This window comes from Oncorhynchus clarkii, chromosome 17, assembly GCF_045791955.1.
Source record: "Oncorhynchus clarkii lewisi isolate Uvic-CL-2024 chromosome 17, UVic_Ocla_1.0, whole genome shotgun sequence".
NCBI classification, from domain to species: domain Eukaryota; kingdom Metazoa; phylum Chordata; class Actinopteri; order Salmoniformes; family Salmonidae; genus Oncorhynchus; species Oncorhynchus clarkii.
In genome coordinates this window covers 5444304-5472297 of record NC_092163.1, presented here as the reverse complement: position 1 = coordinate 5472297, position 27994 = coordinate 5444304, and the positions used below count along the sequence as shown (strand labels likewise).

Genomic DNA, 27994 nt, shown 5'->3' with positions numbered 1-27994 from the left:
TCGCTAACATCCTCGACCATGAGCTCACCAAGCTACACCCCACCTGCTAAAGAAGAGGGGGTCTGCTGGACGGAGAAAGAAGCCCCCGTAAAAGAGGAGGAGGAAGAGGAGGCTGTCACAGTTAAACAAGAAGTAGAGGGTGAGGCTTTTACAGTTAAACAAGAAGTAGAGGGTGAAGCTGTTGGAGTGAAAGAAGAGGAGGTGGATGTTACTGTGGAGGAAGAGAAACAAGACGGTGCCGCTTTGGGAGTGAAAGAGGAGGAATTGACTGTCACAGTGAAAGAAGAAGATATTTTCAGAGTGAAAGAGGAGGATGCCGTCTTTGGAGTGAAGGAGGAGGGGGAGATTACTGTCACATGGGAGGAGGAGGAGGAGGAGGAGGAGGAGGAGGAGGAAGAGATTGGAGATATAATTAACACCAGTGAGTACCGTCTCAAAAACAGAAGTACAAACTATGCAGTTGTTAAACTATTGTGTGGTTTTTACTGAAGTTATATACTTTAATATGTTGTTCTGTACTGTAGAAATGGTTAAAGCTACACTGTCAGATAGTGTACACCATCAAACAGAGGGCCGTTAACAATGGGTCAATGCATCCTATGACATTGATCAAAATACTGTAGTCCTCATTATCTGTTATCATGGAGCTCTGCTCAGCCTATAAACATGACATTATCTATTATCATAGAGCTCTGTTCAGCCTGTAGACATGACATTATCTATTATTATAGAGCTCTGCTCAGCCTATAAACATGACATTATCTATTATTATAGAGCTCTGCTCAGCCTATAAACATGGCATTATCTATTATAATAGAGCTATGCTCAGCCTATAAACATGACATTATCTATTATTATAGAGCTCTGCTCAGCCTGTAAACATGACATTATATATTATTATAGAGCTCTGCTCAGCCTATAAACATGGCATTATCTATTATAATAGAGCTCTGCTCAGCCTGGAGACATGACATTATCTATTATCATAGAGCTCTGCTCATTCCATGAAAGCAGATTATATTTCAAACTTATTATTATTATAGTAGCCACCAAGTTTTTCTTTAAATGAGGACTCATTTCTGGTTTAAACCTCATAGGTGGACAGTTTTATCATGTGCTGGTGTCACTCTGGTCTCTGATTAGTAGTTAATTAAATGCTATTTTTTGTCTTTAGCAGGAGAAAGACCAGACACTCACACTGACAACAGGAAGAGTACTTCAGGGGAACCAGACACAGAGACGCCCAAACCAGCAAGACGACACCACTGCTCCCAGTGTGGAAAGAGTTTTACTAAGTTACGGAATCTAAAAGAGCATGAGAGGACACACACAGGAGAAAAGCCTTTCCAATGCTCCCAGTGTGGAAAGAGTTTTACCGTGTTAACTAACCTGAAAAGGCATGAGAGAATACACACTGGAGAAAAGCCTTACCAATGTTCCCAATGTGAAAATAGTTTTGCCGTGTTAGTTAACCTGAAAAGACATGAGAGAATACACACAGGAGAAAAGCCTTATCAATGTTCTCTGTGTGGCAAGAGTTTTACCCAGTTAAGGTCCCTGAAAAGGCATGAGAGAGTACACTCTGGAGAGAAGCCTTATCAATGTTCCCATTGTGGAAGGAGTTTTAGGTCGTCTGCAAACATGAAGGAGCATGAGAGGACACACACAGGAGAAAAGCCTTTCCAATGCTCACATTGTGGAAAGAGTTTTACCCATCTAGTGAGCCTGAAAAGACATGAGAGAATGCACACAGGGGAAATGCCCTACCAATGCTCCCATTGTGGAAAGAGTTTTTCCCAATCAGCAAAACTGAAAAGACATAAGAGAATGCACACTGGAGAGAAGCCTTTCAAATGCTCCCATTGTGGAAAGAGTTTTACCCAATCAGGGGGCCTGAAAAAGCATGAGATAAAGAAGAAGCTATGTTCTTTATGTTCTTGACTGAGAATGTGTTTTTTTTAAAGACAACTTCAATAAAACCTAATAAAAATATCTTTATGTTGTTGTTTTTTTTACAATTTCAATACTTTAATTGAATACAGAGTACCTCTGTTTTTACAGTTTTTTTCGATTGTTAAACGACAGTGGACACAACTGGAGTCACATGTGCAAAACTCTAACTACAGTCTGCACAGCAGCAGTTCATGTGGACCAAACTCTAGTTCGTTTTTCATTGCTTGAACACAGTTTTCAAAACTCTACACACTTATCCCATGACTTTAACCACAACCTGCACAACACTGTGGATTTACAGCACTTTGTTCAAATGCTAACACACTGCTGTCAAAACTGTGAACCACACATTCAAAACGGAATAGATTTCAGCCTTGTGCCTTTCAAACACTGCTGATTGCAATTTCAGCTGAAAGGCTAAGCAGGTGTCTTGTTTTAGACTTGTTAGTGAACACACACACATATTACAGTATATATAGGTAGAGCTCAGAAAGACTCATTTTGGAAATGGAACAAGGAAGATGGGTTCGTGGAGGGAGAAGGGTGGCAGGGAGAGGGCGGATGCGTGGAGGGAGACAAAGAAGACAAAGAGCTGTTATTTCAGATGGAATAAGGGCTACACTTATAGACCATGTCGTGAACCATGGTCTCTCATTGAGAGAGGCAGGGTTGAGGGTGCAACCCAATCTGCAAAGATCCACAGTGGCATCTGTAATGCGAATTTTCCATCATGCAAACAGGTGAGAGTTACATTCTTACAGTAAATGAAAACATTACAGGAATCTATTTTGTATTGCAATTATAGAATATTTACACAGATATATATTACAAAAATTAAATATATTTTTACAACAGGACACAAAGGCTGCCCCCAACAGGGGGAAGAGGAAAAATATTTTCAGATGCGCAGGAAAATGCTATTGTTGACATGGTTGTTGTCAACAATGCAATAAAACTGCGGGAGATTCAAGATAGAGTGCTGGCTGATAATGATATATTTGAAAATGTTAATTCTGTCAGCACAACAACTATTGCTCGAGTCCTAAAGAAACACCAAGTTACAATGAAACATTTATACACTGTACCGTTCGAGAGAAACGGTGAACGGGTAAAGATACCAATATGTCCAGGTAAGACGTCTGAGGTTACGTACACAGCTATACAAAATATTTACAGTAAAAAAAAAACACTAGCATTTCTACAGTAAAACTGTGCACTTACTGTTTTTCAGAGAGTAATGGAGGTGGAAGCACTGGAAAGACCACATTCATTTGTATTTATCGATGAAGCTGGATTTAACCTTGCCAAAACACGGCGCAGAGGAAGGAATGTTATAGGTCAAAGGGCCACTGTGGAGGTTCCAGGCCAAAGGGGGGGAAATATCACCATGTGTGCTGCAATGGCCAATGATGGTTTGCTTCTCAACACACCACTCATTGGCCCATACAACACAGAAAGGCTTATAGCTTTCCTAGAACAGCTCTATGCTCAGCTAGTGCCAGCAGAACAGGGGGAGCCAGTAAGAAACCCCCAAGTTTTTGTCATAGTTTGCGATAACGTTGCTTTTCACCACTCTGCAGCTGTCACAGATTGGTTTGCAGCACATCACAGATTTATGGTTTTGTACCTGCCTGCATATTCACCCTTCCTCAACCCAATAGAGGAGTTTTTCTCTGCCTGGAGGTGGAAAGTGTTTGGTCACCACCCACATGACCAAATGTCTCTTTTGGAAGCCATGCGTGCCGGATGTGAGGACACGAGTCCAGAGGACTGCCAGGGATGGATAAGGCACTCCAGAAGGTTCTTCCCCAAGTGCATGGCAAGAGAAAACATTAGATGTGATGTTGAAGAAAACCTGTGGCCTGATGCTAGAGAGAGGTAGGATTAGCCCCTCAATTATTTGTTTGAATTACAGTACGTACTTTTAGTTTCTACCTTTTTTTTCTCATTACTGTAATTCCGTAAATTACTACAGACTATTGAAGCAAACTGCTAATTTTCATTTACCTTAAAGAATTGTTATGTTCTAAAAATTGTAATAAATCATGTGAAAGAATGTCACTCTTTTCTTTGAAGAAAATATTACTTTGTATGAAGTCACTGAAATTGTTCAAACTGTAAAGATGAAAAGTTTGTATTTTCTGTATTGGTGTTTGATGCTAGTGTTTTTACTCTCAGTGTGTTCTGAGTGACAGTGTGTGTTATCTCAGTGAGGGTTGTGCATAGTGTTTGGCTGCACTGAGCGTGTTTTGAGCCATGTGTTAAGAGTTGTGTTGCTTGGAATGAGTTTTGCAGGTGATGTGAACTGTTTAGCTCAGGTGACTGTTGGTAGTGCAGACTGTGGTTAGAGTTTTGCACATGTGACTCCAGTTGTGCCCACTGTCGTTTAGAAATCGAAAAAAACTGTAAGTATACGTTCTCTGTGGATGGAGTGGAGCATTAAATATTGAGTCCTGGACAGAGTCTTGTCCATCAGTCGCTGTGGATGGAGGGGAACATTAAATATAGAGTCCTGGACAGAGTCTTGTCCAACAGTCGCTGTGGATGGAGTGGAGCATTAAATATTGAGTCCTGGACAGAGTCTTGTCCATCAGTCGCTGTGGATGGAGGGGAACATTAAATATAGAGTCCTGGACAGAGTCTTGTCCATCAGTCGCTGTGGATGGAGTGGAGCATTAAATATAGAGTCCTGGACAGAGTCTTGTCCATCAGTCGCTGTGGATGGAGGGGAACATTAAATATAGAGTCCTGGACAGAGTCTTGTCCATCAGTCGCTGTGGATGAAGTGGAACATTAAATATAGAGACCTAGACAGAGTCTTGTCCATCAGTCGCTGTGGATGGAGTGGAGCCGAGACACAGCTCCTTGATATGTTGCCTGATCTCCTCTTCAGCTGTGATATAATAGTTTTAGTATGTACATTAAACTAGACTTGGGGTTTCACAGTTTATCTTTTGTCGTAGTGATAAACTTTGCCTTTAGGGTTGGTCGTTGACCAGCTCTATTATTGCAATAGAAATGACAAATTCTCTCTAACTTGATTAGAATTTCCACGACACTCTGCTCGGGTCATGAAAATTCATTTCATGAAGCTCCAGATGAATAGTTATTGTGCTGACGATGTTGCTTCCAGAGGCAGTTTGGAACTCGCTTCACCACTCGGCAGTCCCGTCCTGTGAGCTTGTGTGTCCTACCACTTGGTAGCTGAGCTGTTGTTGCTCCTAGACTTTTTCCAACTTCACGAGAACAGCACTTTCTGTTGACTGGGGGGCAACTCTAGCAGGGGAAGAAATTTGACGAACTGACTTGTTGGAAAGGTGAACATCGTATGACGGGTGCCACGTTGAAACTCACTGAGCTCTTCAGTAAGGCCATTCTGCCGCCCATGTTTGTCTATGGAGATTGCATGGCTGTGTGCTCGATTTTATACACCTGTCAGCAACGGGTGTGGCTGCAACAGCAAAATACGCTCATTTGAAGGGGTGTCTACATACTTTTGTAGCCGGGAAAATATTGGCACCCTTGCACTTTTTTCAAATAATACACAATTTCTTCCAGAAAACTGTTCAAATGAAAACATATTTTAGTGTCCACATAAGTATGTCTCCGGTTTGTAGTTGAACAAAACCGGAATAATTTATGAAGTGTTAGCTTATTACACAAAGACATCCTAAAATGGCCTAGAAAATATCAGTGGCACCTTCTAGAAGTAGTGAAAAATATTCTCCTTTACTTTGGAATTGAACCGACCTGTGGTGAGTTGCAGGTACCTGCAATATAACAACCACTCATTCAACCAGTTTGAATAGAGAAAAGGGACTCATTCAACCAGTTTGAATAGAGAAAAGGACTCATTCAACCAGTTTGAATAGAGAAAAGGACTCATTCAACCAGTTTGAATAGAGAAAAGGACTCATTCAACCAGTTTGAATAGAGAAAGGGACTCATTCAACCAGTTTGAACAGAGAAAGGGACTCATTCAGCCAGTTTGAATAGAGAAAAGGACTCATTCAACCAGTTTGAATAGAGAAAAGGACTCATTCAACCAGTTTGAATAGAGAAAGGGACTCATTCAACCAGTTTGAATAGAGAAAAGGACTCATTCAACCAGTTTGAACAGAGAAAAGGACTCATTCAACCAGTTTGAATAGAGAAAGGGACTCATTCAACCAGTTTGAATAGAGAAAGGGACTCATTCAACCAGTTTGAATAGAGAAAGGGACTCATTCAGCCAGTTTGAATAGAGAAAAGGACTCATTCAACCAGTTTGAATAGAGAAAGGGACTCATTCAACCAGTTTGAATAGAGAAAATGACTCATTCAACCAGTTTGAATAGAGAAAGGGACTCATTCAACCAGTTTGAATAGAGAAAATGACTCATTCAACCAGTTTGAACAGAGAAAAGGACTCATTCAACCAGTTTGAACAGAGAAAAGGACTCATTCAACCAGTTTGAACAGAGAAAAGGACTCATTCAGCCAGTTTGAACAGAGAAAAGGACTCATTCAACCAGTTTGAATAGAGAAAAGGACTCATTCAACCAGTTTGAATAGAGAAAAGGACTCATTCAACCAGTTTGAATAGAGAAAAGGACTCATTCAGCCAGTTTGAACAGAGAAAAGGACTCATTCAACCAGTTTGAATAGAGAAAAGGACCCATTCAGCCAGTTTGAATAGAGAAAAGGACTCATTCAACCAGTTTGAACAGAGAAAAGGACTCATTCAACCAGTTTGAATAGAGAAAAGGACTCATTCAACCAGTTTGAATAGAGAAAAGGACTCATTCAGCCAGTTTGAATAGAGAAAAGGACTCCTTGATGTTCCTGTTTCCGTACGTAATGTTATCGAGATGTTTAAGGCCCGTGCCACTAGTCAACCTCCCTGGACGTGGCCGCAACAGAACACTTGATGAAAGTTTGCTCGAAGGATTGTTCCAATGGTGGAGAAAGCACCTCTCAACTGCCACACAGATTCAACCTTCAGACACAAGGTACGACAGTTTCAATTCACACTGTCCGTCGACCAACTGTAACACAGATTCAACCTTCAGACACAAGGTACGACAGTTTAAAATCATACCGTCCACCTCTCAACTGCCACACAGATTCAACCTTCAGACACAAGGTACGACAGTTTAAAATTATACCGTCCACCTCTCAACTGCCACACAGATTCAAGCTGACCTTCAGACACAAGGTACGACAGTTTCAACTCACACCAACCCAATGAAAGGGGGTTATATGGAAGGAGACCCAGGAGGACCCCACTGCTGAGAGAGAGACATAAGAAAGCCGGACTGAAATTTGCCAAAACACACCTGATCATGCCAAAAATATTCCAGGGAGAATGTCCTGTGGACAGATGAGAGCAAATTAGAGCTTTATGGTAAAGCTGATCATCTCTGTGTTTACAGAAAATAAAATGAAACATTCAAAGAGAATAACTCCTTCCCTACAGTCAAACACAGAGGAGGTTCATCCTTCCCTACAGTCAAACACAGAGGAGGTTCATCCTTCCCTACAGTCAAACACAGAGGAGGTTCACCCTTCCCTACAGTCAAACACAGAGGTTCAGTGATGTTTTGGGGTTTCTTTACTGCCTCTGACACCGGGTGGCTTGAACATGTGCCTGGTATCGTGAAATCAGGAGAATCAGGAGAAACCAGTGTCAGAAAGCTGGGTCTCCGTCGAAGGTCATGGGTCTTCCAGCAGGACAATGACCCCCCCCCCCCCTCCCAAACACACTTCAGAAAGCTGGGTCTCCGTCGAAGGTCATGGGGTCTACCAGCAGGACAATGACCCCAACACACTTCAGAAAGCTGGGTCTCCGTCGAAGGTCATGGGTCTTCCAGCAGGACAATGACCCCAACACACTTCAGAAAGCTGGGTCTCTGTCGAAGGTCATGGGGTCTTCCAGCAGGACAATGACCCCAACACACTTCAGAAAGCTGGGTCTCCGTCGAAGTTCATGGGGTCTTCCAGCAGGACAATGACCCCAACACACTTCAGAAAGCTGGGTCTCCGTCGAAGGTCATGGGGTCTTCCAGCAGGACAATGACCCCAAACACACTTCAGAAAGCTGGGTCTCCGTCGAAGGTCATGGAGTCTTCCAGCAGGACAATGACCCCAACACACTTCAGAAAGCACCCAGAAAGGGTTCAAGACAAAACATTGGACTGTTCTGAAGTGGCCAGCGGTGAGTCCAGATGTAAATCCCATTGAAAACTTGTGGAGGGATCTGAAAACAGCAGTTATAACAAGGATCCCTTCTAATCTGGGAGAACTGGAGCAGCTTGACCAAGAGGAGTGGGGCCAAACTGACTGTACAGAGATACAGGAGGCTCATCGATGGTTAAAGGAACTACCAGTACAGAGATACAGGAAGCTCATTGATGGTTAAAGGAACTACCAGTACAGAGATATAGGAAGCTCATCCATGGTTAAAGGAACTACCAGTACAGAGATACAGGAAGCTCATCCATGGTTAAAGGAACTACCAGTACAGAGATACAGGAAGCTCATCCATGGTTAAAGGAACTACCAGTACAGAGATACAGGAAGCTCATCGAAGGTTAAAGGAACTACCAGTACAGAGATACAGGAAGCTCATCAATAGTTATAGGAACTACCAGTACAGAGATACAGGAAGCTCATCGAAGGTTAAAGGAACTACCAGTACAGAGATACAGGAAGCTCATCGATGGTTATAGAAAGCACTTGATTGCAGTTAGGATGTGCTACAAAATATTAAACCTAGGGTGTCAATAATTTTGTAAAAATGTCTGTTTATTTTCTGATTTAAATGAATATATTAAGTTCGGAATCAAAAACAAAGGTTCTGTGGAGACCAAATACTTTGGACAATTTCAATTAATTTTTTGGGGGGGGGAAATTGTATAGGAAATCTGTAGGAGAACATAGGATTTTTCACACAGGGCCCCTTTCCTTCACACAGAACACACTTCTCCAGGCACCACTACACTGCATAGGGCCGATGGGAAGACAGCAGTCACACACAGCGTGATGTTACAGCCCCACTACACTGCATAGGGCCGATGGGAAGACAGCAGTCACACACAGCGTGATGTTACAGCCCCACTACACTGCATAGGGCCGATGGGAAGACAGCAGTCACACACAGCGTGATGTTACAGCCCCACTACACTGCATAGGGCCGATGGGAAGACAGCAGTCACACACACAGCGTGATGTTAAAGCCCCACTACACTGCATAGGGCCGATGGGAAGACAGCAGTCACACACAGCGTGATGTTACAGCCCCACTACACTGCATAGGGCCGATGGGAAGACAGCAGTCACACACAGCGTGATGTTACAGCCCCACTACACTGCATAGGGCCGATGGGAAGACAGCAGTCACACACACAGCGTGATGTTACAGCCCCACTACACTGCATAGGGCCGATGGGAAGACAGCAGTCACACACAGCGTGATGTTACAGCCCCACTACACTGCATAGGGCCGATGGGAAGACAGCAGTCACACACAGCGTGATGTTACAGCCCCACTACACTGCATAGGGCCGATGGGAAGACAGCAGTCACACACAGCGTGATGTTACAGCCCCACTACACTGCACAGGGCCGATGGGAAGACAGCAGTCACACACAGCGTGATGTTACAGCCCCACTACACTGCATAGGGCCGATGGGAAGACAGCAGTCACACACAGCGTGATGTTACAGCCCCACTGCACTGCATTGGGCCGATGGGAAGACAGCAGTCACACACAGCGTGATGTTAAAGGATAAGCAGTCTATTCTCTCTGCCATAATAAGCCAGTAGGTCCCAATCATACAGAAACACAACCATTAGCCTGAGCATTTCCCAATAGAAATGTACAACTATTACTGTAGAAAAACATACTATAGTGGGGGGACTTCATTATTCCTGCTGCCGTGGATATGGCTGTGATAATGCTGGAGGAAAAGGCCCCCCCAAAAAACTATAGGGACAAAGCCTTCATAAAACAACACTGTTTCACAACGCATCAGTGACGTGGCAGGAGATGTACGGAAACATTTACCGCTCCGCATACAAGCCAGTGAATTCTATGCGTTACAGCTGGATGAGTCAACGGGCGTGGAGGGCCTGGCCTGGTATATGTCCGTTACAGCTGGATGAGTCAACGGGCGTGGAGGGCCTGGCCTGGTATATGTCCGTTACAGCTGGATGAGTCAACGGACGTGGCGGGCCTGGCCTGGTATATGTCCGTTACAGCTGGATGAGTCAACGGGCGTGGAGGGCCTGGCCTGGTATATGTCCGTTACAGCTGGATGAGTCAACGGGCGTGGAGGGCCTGGCCTGGTATATGTCCGTTACAGCTGGATGAGTCAACGGACGTGGCGGGCCTGGCCTGGTATATGTCCGTTACAGCTGGATGAGTCAACGGGCGTGGAGGGCCTGGCCTGGTATATGTCCGTTACAGCTGGATGAGTCAACGGACGTGGCGGGCCTGGCCTGGTATATGTCCGTTACAGCTGGATGAGTCAACGGGCGTGGAGGGCCTGGCCTGGTATATGTTCGTTACAGCTGGATGAGTCAACGGGCGTGGAGGGCCTGGCCTGGTATATGTCCGTTACAGCTGGATGAGTCAACGGACGTGGCGGGCCTGGCCTGGTATATGTCCGTTACAGCTGGATGAGTCAACAGGCCTGGCACAGCTCCTGGTATATGTCCGTTACAGCTGGATGAGTCAACGGACGTGGCGGGCCTGGCCTGGTATATGGCTGTTACGTTTATGGGGGGTCAATTAAAGAAGACATCCTCTTCTGCAAACCACTGGAAACCAGGACAAAAGGAGAGGATATTTTTAAAGTACTGGACAGCTTTGTGACATCAAATGGACTTTCTACTTTTATACTCGGACAAGACAGAGATGCTTGTTCTAGGTCCCAAGAAACAAAGAGATCTTCTGTTGAATCTGACAATTAATCTTAATGGTTGTACAGTCGTCTCAAATAAAACTGTGAATGACCTCGGCGTTACTCTGGACCCTGATCTCTCTTTTGAAGAACATATCAAGACTGTTTCAAGGACAGCTTTTTTCAATCTACGTAACATTGCAAAAATCAGAAACTTTCTGTCCAAAAATGATGCAGAAAAATTAATCCATGCTTTTGTCACTTCTAGGTTAGACTACTGCAATGCTCTACTTTCCGGCTACCCGGATAAAGCACTAAATAAACTTCAGTTAGTGCTAAATACGGCTGCTAGAATCCTGACTAGAACCAAAAAAATTGATCATATTACTCCAGTGCTAGCCTCCCTACTCTGGCTTCCTGTCAAGGCAAGGGCTGATTTCAAGGTTTTACTGCTAACCTACAAAGCATTACATGGGCTTGCTCCTACCTATCTCTCTGATTTGGTCCTGCCGTACATACCTACACGTACGCTACGGTCACAAGACGCAGGCCTCCTAATAGTCTCTAGAATTTCTAAGCAAACAGCTGGAGGCAGGGCTTTCTCCTACATAGCTCAATTTTTATGGAATGGTCTGCCTACCCATGTGAGAGACGCAAACTCAGTCTCAACCTTTAAGTCTTTACTGAAGACTCATCTATTCAGTGGGTCATATGATTGAGTGTAGTCTGGCCCTGGAGTGTGAAGGTGAACGGAAAGGCTCTGGAGCAACGAACAGCCCTTGCTGTCTCTGCCTGGCCGGTTCCCCTCTTTCCACTGGGATTCTCTGCCTCTAGCCCTATTACAGGGGCTGAGTCACTGGCTTACTAGGGCTCTGTCATACCGTCCCTAGGAGGGGTGCGTCACTTGAGTGGGTTGAGTCACTGATGTGATCTTCCTGTCTGGGTTGGCGCCCCCCCTTGGGTTGTGCCGTGGCGGAGATCTTTGTGGGCTATACTCGGCCTTGTCTCAGGATGGTAAGTTGGTGGTTGAAGATATCCCTCTAGTGGTGTGGGGGCTGTGCTCTGGCAAAGTGGGTGGGGTTATATCCTTCCTGTTTGGCCCTGTCATCAGATGGGGCCACAGTGTCTCCTGACCCCTCCTGTCTCAGCCTCCAGTATTTATGCTGCAGTAGTTTATGTGTCGGGGGGCTAGGGTCAGTTTGTTATATCTGGAGTACTTATCCTGTCCTATCCGGTGTCCCTTGTGAATTTAAGTATGCTCTCTCTAATTCTCTCTTTCTTTCTCTCTCTCGGAGGACCTGAGCCCTAGGACCATGCCTCAGGACTACCTGGCATGATGACTCCTTGCTGTCCCCAGTCCACCTGGCCGTGCTGCTGCTCCAGTTTCAACTGTTCTGCCTGTGATTATTATTATTTGACCATGCTGGTCATTTATGAACATTTGAACATCTTGGCCATGTTCTGTTATAATCTCCACCTGGCACAGCCAGAAGAGGACTGGCCACCCCACATAGCCTGGTTCCTCTCTAGATTTCTTCCTAGGTTTTGGCCTTTCTAGGGAGTTTTTCCTAGCCACCGTGTTTCTACACCTGCATTGCTTGCTGTTTGGGGTTTTAGGCTGGGTTTCTGTACAGCACTTTGAGATATCAGCTGATGTACGAAGGGCTATATAAATACATTTGATTTGATTTGACTTTGGTGGTCAAGATGTGTTGGTATCTGTTCTGATGGCGCAAAAGCCATGACAGGGAGAGATAATGGAGTTGTAACGCACGTGCAAGAGGTTGCTCCCGACGCCACTTGGGTCCACTGCAGCATCCACCGAGAGGCTCTTGCTGCCAAGGGAATGCCTGACAGCATGAAAGACGTTTTGGACACTACAGTGAAAATGGTTAACTTTGTTAATGCAAGGCGCCTGAACTCTCATGTATTTTCTGCACTATGTAATGCTTTTACAACAGAAGTGCACTGGTTATCAAGATGGAAAGTAAATTACACTTTATTTTTATTTTTTAATTGAGAGACGAGCTTAAAGTTTTCTTTACTGACCATAATTTTCACCTGTCTGACCCCTTGCATGATGACGAGTTTCTCACACGACTGGCCTATCTGGGTGATGTTTTTTCTCGCCCGAATGATCTGAATCTAGGATTACAGGGACTCTCCGCAACTATATTTAATGTGCGGGACAAAATTTAGGCTATGATTAAAATGTTAGAGCTCTTCTCTGTCTGCATTAACAGGGACAACACACAGATCGTTCCATTGTTGTATGATTTTTTTGTGTGCGAATGAACTCAAGCTTCCGGACAAATGTCAAATGTGATATAGCGAAGCACCTGAGTGAGATGGGTGCGCAATTACGCAGGTACTTTCCCAAAACGGATGACACAAACAACTGGATTCGTTATCCCTTTCATACTCTGCCTCCAGTCCACTTACCAATATCTGAACAAGAGCCTCATCGAAATTGCAACAAGCTGTTCTGTGAAAATTGAATTTAAATCAGAAGCCACTGACAGATTTCTGCGCTCAGAGTATCCTGCCTTGGCAAACCGCGCTGTTAAGACACTGATGCCCTTTGCAACCACGTACCTCTGTGTGAGAGTGGATTCTCGGCCCTCACTAGCATGAAAACTAAATACAGGCACAGACTGTGTGTGGATTTTTTTTTAGGACTCTCTCCAATACAACCCAACATTGCAGAGTTATGTGCATCCTTTCAAGCACACCCTTCTCATTAACCTGTGGTGAGTTATTCACAATTTTCAATGAACAAAATAAGGTTTTATATGTAAGATGGTTAAATAAAGAACAAAATTATTGATTATTATAATATTATTATTTGTGCCCTGGTCCTATAAGAACTCTTTGTCACTTCCCACGAGCCGAGTTGGAAACAAAAACTCACACTCATTCTTATGTTTAATAAATGTATCATATAGTGTGTGTGTGGCAGGCTTACAGTGATGTAAAAAACAACATTTGATAATGCTCTGACCGTGATGCGAGAGGGGTACGCAGCTGGAGGTTGAATGTTTGAAGGGGTACGGGACTATAAAAAGTTTGGGAACCACAGCTGTAGACCATGTTATTCTGTTGAATAAGCTGTCCTGATAGGGTAATATCGACCATGTTATTCTGTCCTGATAGGGTAATATAAACCATGTTATTATATTGAATAAGCTGTCCTGATAGGGTAATATAGAACATGTTATTCTGTTGAATAAGCTGTCCTGATATGGTAATATAGGCCATGGTATTCTGTTGAATAAGCTGTCCTGATAGGGTAATATAGAACATGTTATTCTGTTGAATAAGCTGTCCTGATAGGGTAATATAGACCATGTTATTCTGTTGAATAAGCTGTCCTGATAGGGTAATATAGAACATGTTATTCTGTTGAATAAGCTGTCCTGATAGGGTAATATAAACCATGTTATTATATTGAATAAGCTGTCCTGATAGGGTAATATAGACCATGCTATTCTGTTGAATAAGCTGTCCTGATAGGGTAATATAGACCATGTTATTCTGTTGAATAAGCTGTCCTGATAGGGTAATATAGAACATGTTATTCTGTTGAATAAGCTGTCCTGATAGGGTAATATAGAACATGTTATTCTGTTGAATAAGCTGTCCTGATAGGGTAATATAGACCATGTTATTCTGTTAAATAAGCTGTCCTGATAGGGTAATATAGAACATGTTATTCTGTTGAATAAGCTGTCCTGATAGGGTAATATAGACCATGTTATTCTGTTGAATAAGCTGTCCTGATAGGGTAATATAGACCATGTTATTCTGTTGAATAAGCTGTCCTGATAGGGTAATATAGACCATGTTATTCTGTTGAATAAGCTGTCCTGATAGGGTAATATAGACCATGTTATTCTGTTGAATAAGCTGTCCTGATAGGGTAATATAGACCATGTTATTATGTTGAATAAGGCCTAGCCAATGGCTGACTTAGCTAGCTAGATTTATCTCCCCAGTGACCACCAAAGAAAATCCTGATTGGTTATTTTTTCTCTTCAGTGTTAACGCTTTCCTTTTTAACAAAAAACTGAAGAATCAGAACATCATTGAAAATGATCATATAATAATTATTTTTAATTGTATTTTATAAATCCTTAGCGTTTCTCTGAAAGCGGAAAAGGCCCTCATTGTTCGCCACTGTGTTTCAGTTAGTAATAATTTGTAGAGCGGCTCTATTTGCCTTCAGAATGCTTTTTTTTCTTCTCAACATTCTGAACGTCTAAATAATTAATGTTGTTCTGAAATATGTACACAGAAACACGGAACATTTTGAACTCTTTATTATGGTAGCGATTTGACAAAATTACAATCATGGTCCTGAATTGGACTCACATTTTTCTGGTCTCGACTCGGTCTCGGACCACTCGCCCCCCTCCCAGTCTCGGTCTTGAGTTGGTCTCGAACTCAACACTGATTAGTCTTTTAATGACAGATAGTACAAAATATATCCATAATTGTGCACATTTTCCATAATTTTCGCCATAATTATTCATTTTCAAAGTAAACAGGATGGGACTCTTATCCTAAAGGATTCCAAAAACCTGTGACCCGGACGTACTTAGGTCTTCTTGCTTCGCAGCGGTCAACAAAGCTATTCTTTCAACCACCTCAGTAGCTTGATAGCCAACAATAAACCGAAACATTGACGGTCATAGGCCATTTTTGTGAACATTAACTAATCTTAGTGTTTTAAACACGCGTCTCTTTACGTATCTACTGGTTAAGTTTGACCTAATTTGCTCAATACATTTGCAAACCTGTTAAGATTGATACTGAGCCTAGCACTAGGATAGTCGCTAATGCTAAATAGCTAGCTAATATCTCCGACCATGAGCTCATTAAATTATTCCCCCTCTGCTAAAGAAGAGGAGGTTTGTTGCACGGAGACCGAAGCTCTGGGGCTGAACATTGTCGTGAAAGAAGAAGATGAGGGTGTTACAGTGAAAGGAGATGAAGACGTTTTCAGAATTAAAAAGGAGGAAGAGGAGGATATTACAGTGAAAGAAGAGAAAGAACATTTTGGGCCAGAAGAGGGGATAGAGGCTGTCATAGTGGAAGATGAGGAAGTAGAAGCTTTCAGAATGAAAAAGGAGGAAGAGGAAGATATCACATTGAAAAAAGAGGAGGAGGATGTTACAGTGAAAGAAGAGAAAGAACAATATGGAGTGAAAGAGGAAGAGGGGATAGAGGCTGTCACAGTGGAAGAGGAGGATGTAGAAGCTTTCAGAATTAAAAAGGAGGAAGAGGAGGCTGTCACAGTGGAAGAGGAGGAGGTAGAAGCTTTGATAATGAAAAGGGAGGAAGAGGAAGATATCACATTGAAAAAAGAGGAGGAGGATGTTATACTGAAAGAAGAGAGAGAACATTTTGGAGTGAAAGAGGAAGAGGATGCTATCTCATTAAAAGAGGAGAAGGAAGACGTTTTGGGAGTGAAAGAGGATGATGAGGAGGAAGAAGAAGGAGGAGGGGAGGAGGAGGAGGAGGAGACAGAAGATCTGATTAACACCAGTGAGTATTGTCTTAAAAACAGGGGGCACGAACTCTGCAGTTGTTGAACTGTGGTTTTTAAGGGGCGTTCTATTGACGTTCTACACATGAATGTTGTTCTTTACTGAAGGATTCTGTGATTGGTCCTTGTGGTTTTTAAAACGTTTAAACTAGTGATATATTGGCCTAGCCATTTTTCTTGGAGAATATAAACTGGGAGGTTGGAGCCCTGAATGCTGATTGGCTGAAAGCCGTGGTATACCACGGGTATGACAAAACATACATTTTACTGCTCTAATGACGTTGGTAACCAGTTTATAATAACAATAAGGCAACTCGGGTGTTTGTGGTATATGGCCAATATTCCACGGCTAAGGGCTGTATCCAGGCACTCCGCGTTGCGTCGTGCTTAAGAACAGCCCACATCCGTGGAATATTGGCCACACCCCCCCAGGGCCTTATTGTTTAAATATAGCCTCATTTATAAATGCCCCACGAGCTTTTGTTCAACTGTCACAGTTCCCATCAGAACCAATACTATAGGTTAAGTTGTACATTAAGCCCACACAAATCTAAATGTAGATATTTCTAACGTATACAGTCCTAATGCTCCTGAAAAGAAAGTGGAGCTAAAATTAAAGATGAATCGTTCGTGTTTAGTTTTATAAATAAAATATGTGAAATGACCAGACTGGGTTTAATAGCCAAACCCATTAAATAATACATTTTAAAATATAATCAATAAAAAATGTATTCCAATTGTTAAAAACAGACATTTTGTTATGTGATCTTGAATGATAATCACCGCCCCCTGAAGTTACTGAAATAATTTATTACTATTCGTCATGGAAGTAGCACTCATCACAAGGGGGGTGTCCAATCACATCCGCAGAGAACAACCAGTACACACCCGATTCAACTTATAAACCAATCATAGACTTCAATCAAGACTTGATTCGTTGTTACTGATTGGTTAGAACAAAAATCTACTACCGCACTGGCCCTCTGTGGAACAGAACCACCACACCAGCCCTCTGTGGATAAGAACCACCACACCGGCCCTCTGTGGATAAGAACCACCACACTGGCCCTCTGTGGAACAGAACCACCACACCAGCCCTCTGTGGATAAGAACCACCACACCGGCCCTCTGTGGATAAGAACCACCACACGGGGCCTCTGTGGATAAGAACCACCACACCGGCCCTCTGTGGAACAGAACCACCACACCAGCCCTCTGTGGATAAGAACCACCACACCGGCCCTCTGTGGATAAGAACCACCACACTGGCCCTCTGTGGAACAGAACCACCACACCAGCCCTCTGTGGATAAGAACCACCACACGGGGCCTCTGTGGAACAGAACCGCCACACTGGCCCTCTGTGGAACAGAACCACCACACTGGCCCTCTGTGGAACAGAACCACCACACCGGCCCTCTGTGGATAAGAACCACCACACAGGCCCTCTGTGGAACAGAACCACCACACCGGCCCTCTGTGGAACAGAACCACCACACCGGCCCTCTGTGGAACTGAACATCTCATATCAGAGAGCTCTGTGAAGTTGTTCCATATGAAGGGTGCAAAAAAAACTAAAATCATCTTTTTACCCAACTCTGTTGAGACCGAAGGAGCCCCCAGGGTTATCCAAGCCTGAGACCAGGTTTGGTCATTTTGTTAGTCTAAATGTAATTCATGATGATAGATACATAGGAAGTTTCTACATGAGTGCTTTGTAAATAAACACAAGAAAATGCTCTCTTTGCATACAAAGAGGCCCAACCCACTTTTTGATACGAAACACAATGGTGAGTTCTAGAACCATCAGCAGTAATAAACCTAAGGGCCCAATGGTGAGTTCTAGAACCATCAGCAGTAATAAACCTAAGGGCCCAATGGTAAGTTCTAGAACCATCAGCAGTAATAAAACTAAGGGCCCAATGGTGAGTTCTAGAACTATCAGCAGTAATAAACCTAAGGGCCCAATGGTGAGTTCTAGAACCATCAGCAGTAATAAACCTAAGGGCCCAATGGTGAGTTCTAGAACCATCAGCAGTAATAAACCTAAGGGCCTGTCGTGCCAAATAATGTCCCCAGGCCAAATAGCGTCCCCCTCTACATCACAATGGGATTCGATTAACTATTAGCGTCCGTTGCTATATCAACGGTGTGATGACCTAATGATTATAATTTTGCAGCCTAAATTACGTTCTTTTCATCATTGCTATGCTAACAAGGCTGATTTCCGCTACAATTTTGCTGTTTAGTTTAGCTAAAAAAATGAAAACATTAATTCAAACTATTTTTTTGGCACGTTGTTAACATTTTAACATGAAGTCCATGTCTTAAACGTTGCTACGTTTCGTAAAAGGCAAAGAGAACGTGTCATCTGCTTGACACATTAAAGTTACTTACCTTACCTTACCTGATAAACCTCCTCGTCCTCCTCAGTCCGTGTCTGGTGATAAACCTCCTCGTTCTTCTCAGTCCGTGTCTGGTGATAAACCTCCTCGTCCTTCTCAGTCCGTGTCTGGTGATAAACCTCCTCGTTCTTCTCAGTCCGTGTCTGGTGATAAACCTCCTCGTCCTTCTCAGTCCGTGTCTGGTGATAAACCTCCTCGTTCTTCTCAGTCCGTGTCTGGTGATAAACCTCCTCGTCCTTCTCAGTCCGTGTCTGGTGATAAACCTCCTCGTTCTTCTCAGTCCGTGTCTGGTGATAAACCTCCTCGTCCTTCTCAGTCCGTGTCTGGTGATAAACCTCCTCGTCCTTCTCAGTCCGTGTCTGGTGATAAACCTCCTCGTTCTTCTCAGTCCGTGTCTGGTGATAAACCTCCTCGTCCTTCTCAGTCCGTGTCTGGTGATAAACCTCCTCGTTCTTCTCAGTCCGTGTCTGGTGATAAACCTCCTCGTCCTTCTCAGTCCGTGTCTGGTGATAAACCTCCTCGTTCTTCTCAGTCCGTGTCTGGTGATAAACCTCCTCGTCCTTCTCAGTCCGTGTCTGGTGATAAACCTCCTCGTTCTTCTCAGTCCGTGTCTGGTGATAAACCTCCTCGTCCTTCTCAGTCCGTGTCTGGTGATAAACCTCCTCGTCCTTCTCAGTCCGTGTCTGGTGATAAACCTCCTCGTCCTTCTCAGTCCGCGCCTGGTGATAAACCTCCTCGTCCTTCTCAGTCCGTGCCTGGTGATAAACCTCCTCGTCCTTCTCAGTCCGTGCCTGGTGATAAATCTCCTCGTCCTTCTCAGTCCGTGTCTGGTGGTAAACCTCCTCGTCCTTCTCAGTCCGTGTCTGGTGATAAACCTCCTCGTCCTTCTCAGTCCGCGCCTGGTGATAAACCTCCTCGTCCTTCTCAGTCCGTGCCTGGTGATAAACCTCCTCGTCCTTCTCAGTCCGTGTCTGGTGGTAAACCTCCTCGTCCTTCTCAGTCCGTGTCTGGTGATAAACCTCCTCGTCCTTCTCAGTCCGTGTCTGGTGATAAACCTCCTCGTCCTTCTCAGTCTGTGCCTGGTGAAAAAAAACCTTGTCCTTCTCAGTCCGTGTCTGGTGATAAACCTCCTCGTCCTTCTCAGTCTGTGCCTGGTGAAAAAAACCCTCGTCCTTCTCAGTCCGTGCCTGAAGGACTCGAAGGTGTTCTGATCTGGTTCCACAACGTCCACCGGTGGGGTTTCAGTGATCTGAAAGGACGTTATACAAAAACAACAATAGACAAACAACAACACTAAGTCAATCACACATTTGAAAGACTACAGTATATGTAATAAGTGTATGTACAACTGCATTGTTTACCTCAGTCGTACTCGGCCTGGAAACTGCTGTTGTGTTCAAAGAGAATTACCCTTCAGGTTGTTCTCCCACCCTTCCTGGTACCAATCAAGGGACTTGCCCATGGCAGTCTTCAGGGCCTGGTTGGTCCATTCACCAAACCTGGAAGAGGGGATAGGAAAGGGATATCTATTGATAATGTAAGATATTGAAATATGTCTGATTATGTACCAGGAATAAACAAATTTGTAAAAAAAAAAAAAAGTGTGAAATTGAAACATTGTGTGCTCTCTGATATGACATTCATTGAATTCATAATGATTCCAGATATAATAGAATGTGATTGATAAACAAAAAGGTTCATCCACTTGCCTCGGCTGTCCACCTCCTTGGTAATTCCCCGTCAGAAGGAAGCGTAAAGTTGATTTTGGCATTCATGCGCTTCACTCCGAAATTACCAGCATGCATCTCAGTCAGCACGGCCTCCTTCTCCTCCGTAGTAAAAAAACACCCTCCTGTGTGGCTGGCCATCCTTTCCCCGGTAGGTAGATATATGCACGGCCTCCTTCTCCTCCGTAGTAAAAACCACCCTCCTGTGTGGCTGGCCATCCTTTCCCCAGTAGGTAGATATATGAACGGCCTCCTTCTCCTCCGTAGTAAAAACCACCCTCCTGTGTGGCTGGCCATCCTTTCCCCAGTAGGTAGATATATGATTGCCTAACAAGTTGGAAGAGAAGAGTTGTTGAAATACTCAAGTCTAAGTATATTTGCACTGCTGTCTTTCTCTCTCTGTCTTCCACTCTCTTCCCACCTCTCTCACTTTCATCCCCCCCATCTCTCTCTTCCCCACCTCTCTCACTTTCATCCCCTCCCATCTCTCTGTCTTCCACTCTCTTCCCACCTCTCTCACTTTCATCCCCCCATCTCTCTTCTCCCCACCTCTCTCACTTTCATCCCCTCCCATCTCTCTGTCTTCCACTCTCTTCCCACCTCTCTCACTTTCATCCGCCCCCCCCCCCCCCCCCCCCTCTGTGTCTGTCTAGCGTTGATTGATCAGGTTTAACATATAGCTAAACACCTCAATATGACATACAGTTGAAGTCAGAACTTTACATACACCTTGGTCAAATACTTTTAAACTTTTAACATTTAGTCCTAGTAAAAAATTCCCTGTCTTAGGTGAGTTAGGATCACCACTTTATTTTGGACAGGATCCAGGCATCCAAATGATTAGGGTGGATCCCACCCTCCTTATAGAGCATCGTCTGCTTCCAAAAGGTGTCAAAGTTCCCTGCAAAAGGGACGGGGAGGACAAAATGGCTCCGTAAAGAAAACACTGTGTTTCAGAGAGCATTCGTTAATTTGCTTTCTTTTTCGCTTGAAAAAGTGGTAGAAAACCCTAACCCGAAATAAATTACCCTACAATGAGTCTTGACGGCTATTTCTCAAAAGTTTCAGACAACATGCCCAGCAGAACTACTAAGAACTCGACCAGAACCACCACCCCATGTAGGAGGAGCTAAACACAAGGATAAATACGGATACAACCACCACATTAACTGGTTGAAACAGGAAATAGAATTTAAAACTGGTACGCATACACCACCACATTAACTGGTTGAAACAGGAAATAGAATTTAAAACTGGTATGGATACAACCACCACATTAACTGGTTAAAACAGGAAATAGATTTAAAAACTGGTACGGATACAACCACCACATTAACTGGTTGAAACAGGAAATAGATTTAAAAACTGGTACGGATACAACCACCACATTAACTGGTTGAAACAGGAAATAGATTTAAAAACTGGTACGGATACAACCACCACATTAACTGGCTGAAACAGGAAATATAATTAAAAACTGGTACGGATACAACCACCACATTAACTGGTTGAAACAGGAAATAGAATTAAAAACTGGTACGGATACAACCACCACATTAACTGGTTGAAACAGGGAAATAGCAGAAAATGTTAATAATTTGTATTTATTTATTTGCATCCAAAGTCAGAAGTGTGATTAATAGTTACACTTTTACCCTGAGCTTGTTTTTCCTCCATTATTTGTAAACAATGTAGGCCTAATTGTAAACAAAGACTTATTCGCTCAACATGGTTACAACTATAATTTTGCATCCATAGCGCTGTCAATGAATTTGATTGGTTATGTTTCTCTAACCCCCATCCCTCAGCTTTATACCAAAACTGTGGCAGGATGTTGTTTGAACTGCAGATTGCCCCTTGAGATCTAGTAGACCTGATCTAGTCTATTACATGTGTCCTATACTGACTAGTCTATTACATGTATCCTATACTGACTAGTCTATTACATGTGTCCTATACTGACTAGTCTATTTATCCATTAGGTCTAATACATGTGTCCTATACTGACTAGTCTATTTATCCATTAGGTCTAATACATGTATCCTATACTGACTAGTCTATTTATCCATTAGGTCTAATACATGTATCCTATACTGACTAGTCTATTACATGTATCCTATACTGACTAGTCTATTACATGTATCCTATACTGACTAGTCTATTTATCCATTAGGTCTAATACATGTGTCCTATACTGACTAGTCTATTTATCCATTAGGTCTAATACATGTGTCCTATACTGACTAGTCTATTTATCCATTAGGTCTAATACATGTGTCCTATACTGACTAGTCTATTTATCCATCAGGTCTAATACATGTATTCTATACTGACTAGTCTATTTATCCATTAGGTCTAATACATGTATTCTATACTGACTAGTCTAATACATGTATTCTATACTGACTAGTCTATTACATGTATCCTATACTGACTAGTCTATTACATGTATCCTATACTGACTAGTCTAATACATGTATCCTATACTGACTAGTCTATTTATCCATTAGGTCTAATACATGTATTCTATACTGACTAGTCTAATACATGTATCCTATACTGACTAGTCTATTACATGTATCCTATACTGACTAGTCTATTTATCCATTAGGTCTAATCCATGTATTCTATACTGACTAGTCTAATACATGTATTCTATACTGACTAGTCTAATACATGTATTCTATACTGACTAGTCTATTACATGTATCCTATACTGACTAGTCTAATACATGTATCCTATACTGACTAGTCTATTTATGCATTAGGTCTAATACATGTATCCTATACTGACTAGTCTATTACATGTATCCTATACTGACTATTCTATTACATGTATCCTATACTGACTAGTCTATTTATCCATTAGGTCTATTACATGTATCCTATACTGACTAGTCTATTACATGTATCCTATACTGACTAGTCTATTACATGTATCCTATACTGACTAGTCTATTTATCCATTAGGTCTAATACATGTATCCTATACTGACTAGTCTATTACATGTATCCTATACTGACTAGTCTATTACATGTATCCTATACTGACTAGTCTATTACATGTATCCTATACTGACTAGTCTATTACATGTATCCTATACTGACTAGTCTATTACATGTATCCTATACTGACTAGTCTATTACATGTATCCTATACTGACTAGTCTATTACATGTGTCCTATACTGACTGTCTATTTATCCATTAGGTCTAATACATGTATCCTATACTGACTAGTCTATTACATGTGTCCTATACTGACTAGTCTATTTATCTATTAGGTCTAATACATGTGTCCTATACTGACTAGTCTATTACATGTATCCTATACTGACTGGTCTATTTATCCATTAGGTCTAATACATGTATCCTATACTGACTAGTCTATTACATGTGTCCTATACTGACTAGTCTATTACATGTATCCTATACTGACTAGTCTATTTATCCATTAGGTCTAATACATGTATCCTATACTGACTAGTCTATTACATGTATTCTATACTGACTAGTCTATTACATGTATCCTATACTGACTAGTCTATTTATCTATTAGGTCTAATACATGTATCCTATACTGACTATTCTATTACATGTATCCTATACTGACTAGTCTAATACATGTATCCTATACTGACTAGTCTATTTATCCATTAGGTCTAATACATGTATTCTATACTGACTAGTCTATTACATGTATCCTATACTGACTAGTCTATTACATGTATCCTATACTGACTAGTCTATTACATGTATCCTATACTGACTAGTCTATTTATCCATTAGGTCTAATACATGTATCCTATACTGACTAGTCTATTACATGTATCCTATACTGACTAGTCTATTACATGTATCCTATACTGACTAGTCTATTACATGTATCCTATACTGACTAGTCTATTACATGTATCCTATACTGACTAGTCTATTTATCCATTAGGTCTAATACATGTATCCTATACTGACTAGTCTATTTATCCATTAGGTCTATTACATGTATCCTATACTGACTAGTCTAATACATGTATCCTATACTGACTAGTCTATTACATGTATCCTATACTGACTAGTCTATTACATGTATCCTATACTGACTAGTCTATTACATGTGTCCTATACTGACTAGTCTAGTTATCTATTAGGTCTAATACATGTATCCTATACTGACTAGTCTGTTACATGTGTCCTATACTGACTAGTCTGTTACATGTGTCCTATACTGACTAGTCTAATACATGTATCCTATACTGACTAGTCTATTACATGTGTCCTATACTGACTAGTCTATTTATCCATTAGGTCTAATACATGTATCCTATACTGACTAGTCTATTTATCCATTAGGTCTAATACATGTATCCTATACTGACTAGTCTATTACATGTATCCTATACTGACTAGTCTATTTATCTATTAGGTCTAATACATGTGTCCTATACTGACTAGTCTATTACATGTATCCTATACTGACTAGTCTATTACATGTATCCTATACTGACTAGTCTATTTATCTATTAGGTCTAATACATGTGTCCTATACTGACTAGTCTATTACATGTATCCTATACTGACTAGTCTATTTATCCATTAGGTCTAATACATGTATCCTATACTGACTAGTCTAATACATGTATCCTATACTGACTAGTCTATTACATGTGTCCTATACTGACTAGTCTAGTTATCTATTAGGTCTAATACATGTATCCTATACTGACTAGTCTGTTACATGTGTCCTATACTGACTAGTCTGTTACATGTGTCCTATACTGACTAGTCTAATACATGTATCCTATACTGACTAGTCTATTACATGTGTCCTATACTGACTAGTCTATTACATGTATCCTATACTGACTAGTCTATTTATCCATTAGGTCTAATACATGTATCCTATACTGACTAGTCTATTACATGTATCCTATACTGACTAGTCTATTACATGTATCCTATACTGACTAGTCTATTTATCCATTAGGTCTAATACATGTATCCTATACTGACTAGTCTATTTATCTATTAGGTCTAATACATGTATCCTATACTGACTAGTCTATTTATCCATTAGGTCTAATACATGTGTCCTATACTGACTAGTCTATTACATGTATCCTATACTGACTAGTCTATTTATCTATTAGGTCTAATACATGTGTCCTATACTGACTAGTCTATTACATGTATCCTATACTGACTAGTCTATTACATGTATCCTATACTGACTAGTCTATTTATCTATTAGGTCTAATACATGTATCCTATACTGACTAGTCTATTTATCCATTAGGTCTAATACATGTGTCCTATACTGACTAGTCTATTACATGTATCCTATACTGACTAGTCTATTTATCCATCAGGTCTAATAGATGTATCCTATACTGACTAGTCTATTTATCCATTAGGTCTAATACATGTATCCTATACTGACTAGTCCATTTATCCATTAGGTCTAATACATGTGCCCTATACTGACTAGTCTAATACATGTATCCTATACTGACTAGTCTATTACATGTGTCCTATACTGACTAGTCTATTACATGTATCCTATACTGACTAGTCTATTTATCTATTAGGTCTAATACATGTATCCTATACTGACTAGTCTGTTACATGTATCCTATACTGACTAGTCTATTACATGTGTCCTATACTGACTAGTCTAATACATGTATCCTATACTGACTAGTCTATTACATGTGTCCTATACTGACTAGTCTATTTATCCATCAGGTCTAATACATGTATCCTATACTGACCTATACTGACTAGTCTATTTATCCATTGCTCTTTTATTGAGGGATCTAGTCTAGATTAAACCTCATAGGTAGACAGTTTTACCATGTGGAGGTTTCATTCAGGTCTCTCTGTTTAACCAAATACTCTGTCTTTGACAGGAGAGAGAACAGACTCTCATTCTGAAAGCGGGACGAGTCCTTCAGAAGAACCTGACCCAGAGACATCCAAACCAGCAAGAGCACACCACTGCTCCCAGTGTGGGAAGAGATTTATCCGGTTAGGGCACCTGAAAGAACATATGAAAACACATACAGGGGAGAAGCCTTATCACTGCTCCCAGTGTGGAAAGGGTTTTGGACAGTCAGGGCATCTAAAGGTGCATGAAAGAAGACACACTGGAGAGAAGCCATATCAATGCTCCCAGTGTGAAAAGAAATGTTTCTCACCAGGGGACCTGAAGTCACATGAGAGAACACACACACAGTCTTTAGAGAGGCCTTTCCAATGCGCTCAGTGTGGAAAGAGATTCATCCAGTCATCGCATCTGAAAGAGCATGAAAGAATACACACAGGAGAGAAGCCGTATCAATGCTCTCAGTGTGGAAAGGGTTTTAGATACTCAGGGCATTTAAAAGTGCATGAAAGAACACACACTGGAGAGAAACCGTATCAATGCTCCCAGTGTCAAAAGGGTTTTTTCTCACCAGGGGACCTGAGAAAACATGAGAGAACACATTTAGTAGATAGGCCTTTCCAGTGCTCTCAATGTGGAAAGAGATTTATGCAGTCATCACATCTGAAAAAACACAAGAGAATACACACAGGCGAACAACCATTCCAATGCTCTCATTGTGGAAAAAGTTTTACCCGTTTAGGGAACTTGAAAACGCATGAGATGACGCACACGGGAGAGAAGCCTTTCCACTGCTCCTTCTGTGGAAAACGTTTTACCCATTTAGGGAACCTGAAAATGCATGAGATGACACACACAGGAAATAAGCCTTATCACTGCTCCCAGTGTGGAAAAGGTTTTGGACACTCAGGGCATCTAAAAGTGCATGAAAGAACACACACTGGAGAGAAGCCATATCAATGCTCCCAATGTGAAAGTAAATTTTTCTCATCAGGGGACTTGAAATCACACGAGAGAACACACACTGTAGAGAGGCCTTTCCAATGCTCTCAGTGTGGAAAGAGTTTTACCCGGTTAGGGAATCTGAATATGCATTTGAGAACACACACAGGGGAGAAGCCATACCACTGTTCAGACTGTGGAAAGAGATTTATCCAGCTAGGGGACCTGAAATCACATGAGCGGACACACACAGGAGATAAGCCTTTCCAATGCTCTCAGTGTGGAAAAAGTTTTGCCTGGTTAGGGAACTTGAAAATGCACGAGAGAATACACACAGGAGAGAAGCCTTTCCACTGCTCCTTGTGCGGAAAGAGTTTTACCTTTTTAGGGACACTGAAAAAGCATGAGATGACACACACGGGAGAGAAGCCTTTCCAATGCTCCCAATGTGGAAAGAGTTTTACCCAGTTAGTGAATCTGAAAAGGCATGAAGGAACACACACAGGATAGAATCCTTTCCAGTGTTCTCAGTGTGGAAAGACATTTTCCCAGTCAGAGGACATGAAAATCACATAAGCGAATAGAGGCTGTGTTCTGACTTATAGTTTTGACAAACTTTTTGTGGTTTGGTTTATTTATAAATAGAATTGTAAG

The 27994-nt window shown here is 42.0% G+C and overlaps 2 protein-coding genes across 2 annotated transcripts; both read left to right on the top strand.

The window, feature by feature from the left end:
• Positions 1–18: 18 nt before the first annotated feature.
• LOC139370302 (zinc finger protein 79-like) lies at positions 19–1941 on the top strand. Its single transcript, XM_071109694.1, has 2 exons — positions 19–425; positions 1209–1941. The coding sequence occupies exons 1-2, from the start codon at positions 19–21 to the stop codon at positions 1939–1941; spliced, it is 1140 nt and encodes a 379-aa protein (XP_070965795.1).
• A 13540-nt stretch (positions 1942–15481) lies between these two features.
• On the top strand, positions 15482–27994 carry LOC139370064 (zinc finger protein 431-like). Its single transcript, XM_071109375.1, has 2 exons — positions 15482–16386; positions 26424–27994. Exons 1-2 carry the CDS (start codon positions 15708–15710, stop codon positions 27848–27850), a joined length of 2106 nt encoding a protein of 701 aa, XP_070965476.1. The 5' UTR covers positions 15482–15707; the 3' UTR covers positions 27851–27994.

Coding starts and splice junctions, on each gene's coding strand:
- LOC139370302 (XM_071109694.1), top strand. CDS start 19: ATGAGCTCACCAAGCTACACCCCACCTGCTAAAGAAGAGGGGGTCTGC. Junction 426..1,208: donor GATATAATTAACACCAGTGA/GTACCGTCTCAA, acceptor CACTGACAACAG/GAAGAGTACTTCAGGGGAAC.
- LOC139370064 (XM_071109375.1), top strand. CDS start 15,708: ATGAGCTCATTAAATTATTCCCCCTCTGCTAAAGAAGAGGAGGTTTGT. Junction 16,387..26,423: donor AGAAGATCTGATTAACACCA/GTGAGTATTGTC, acceptor TGTCTTTGACAG/GAGAGAGAACAGACTCTCAT.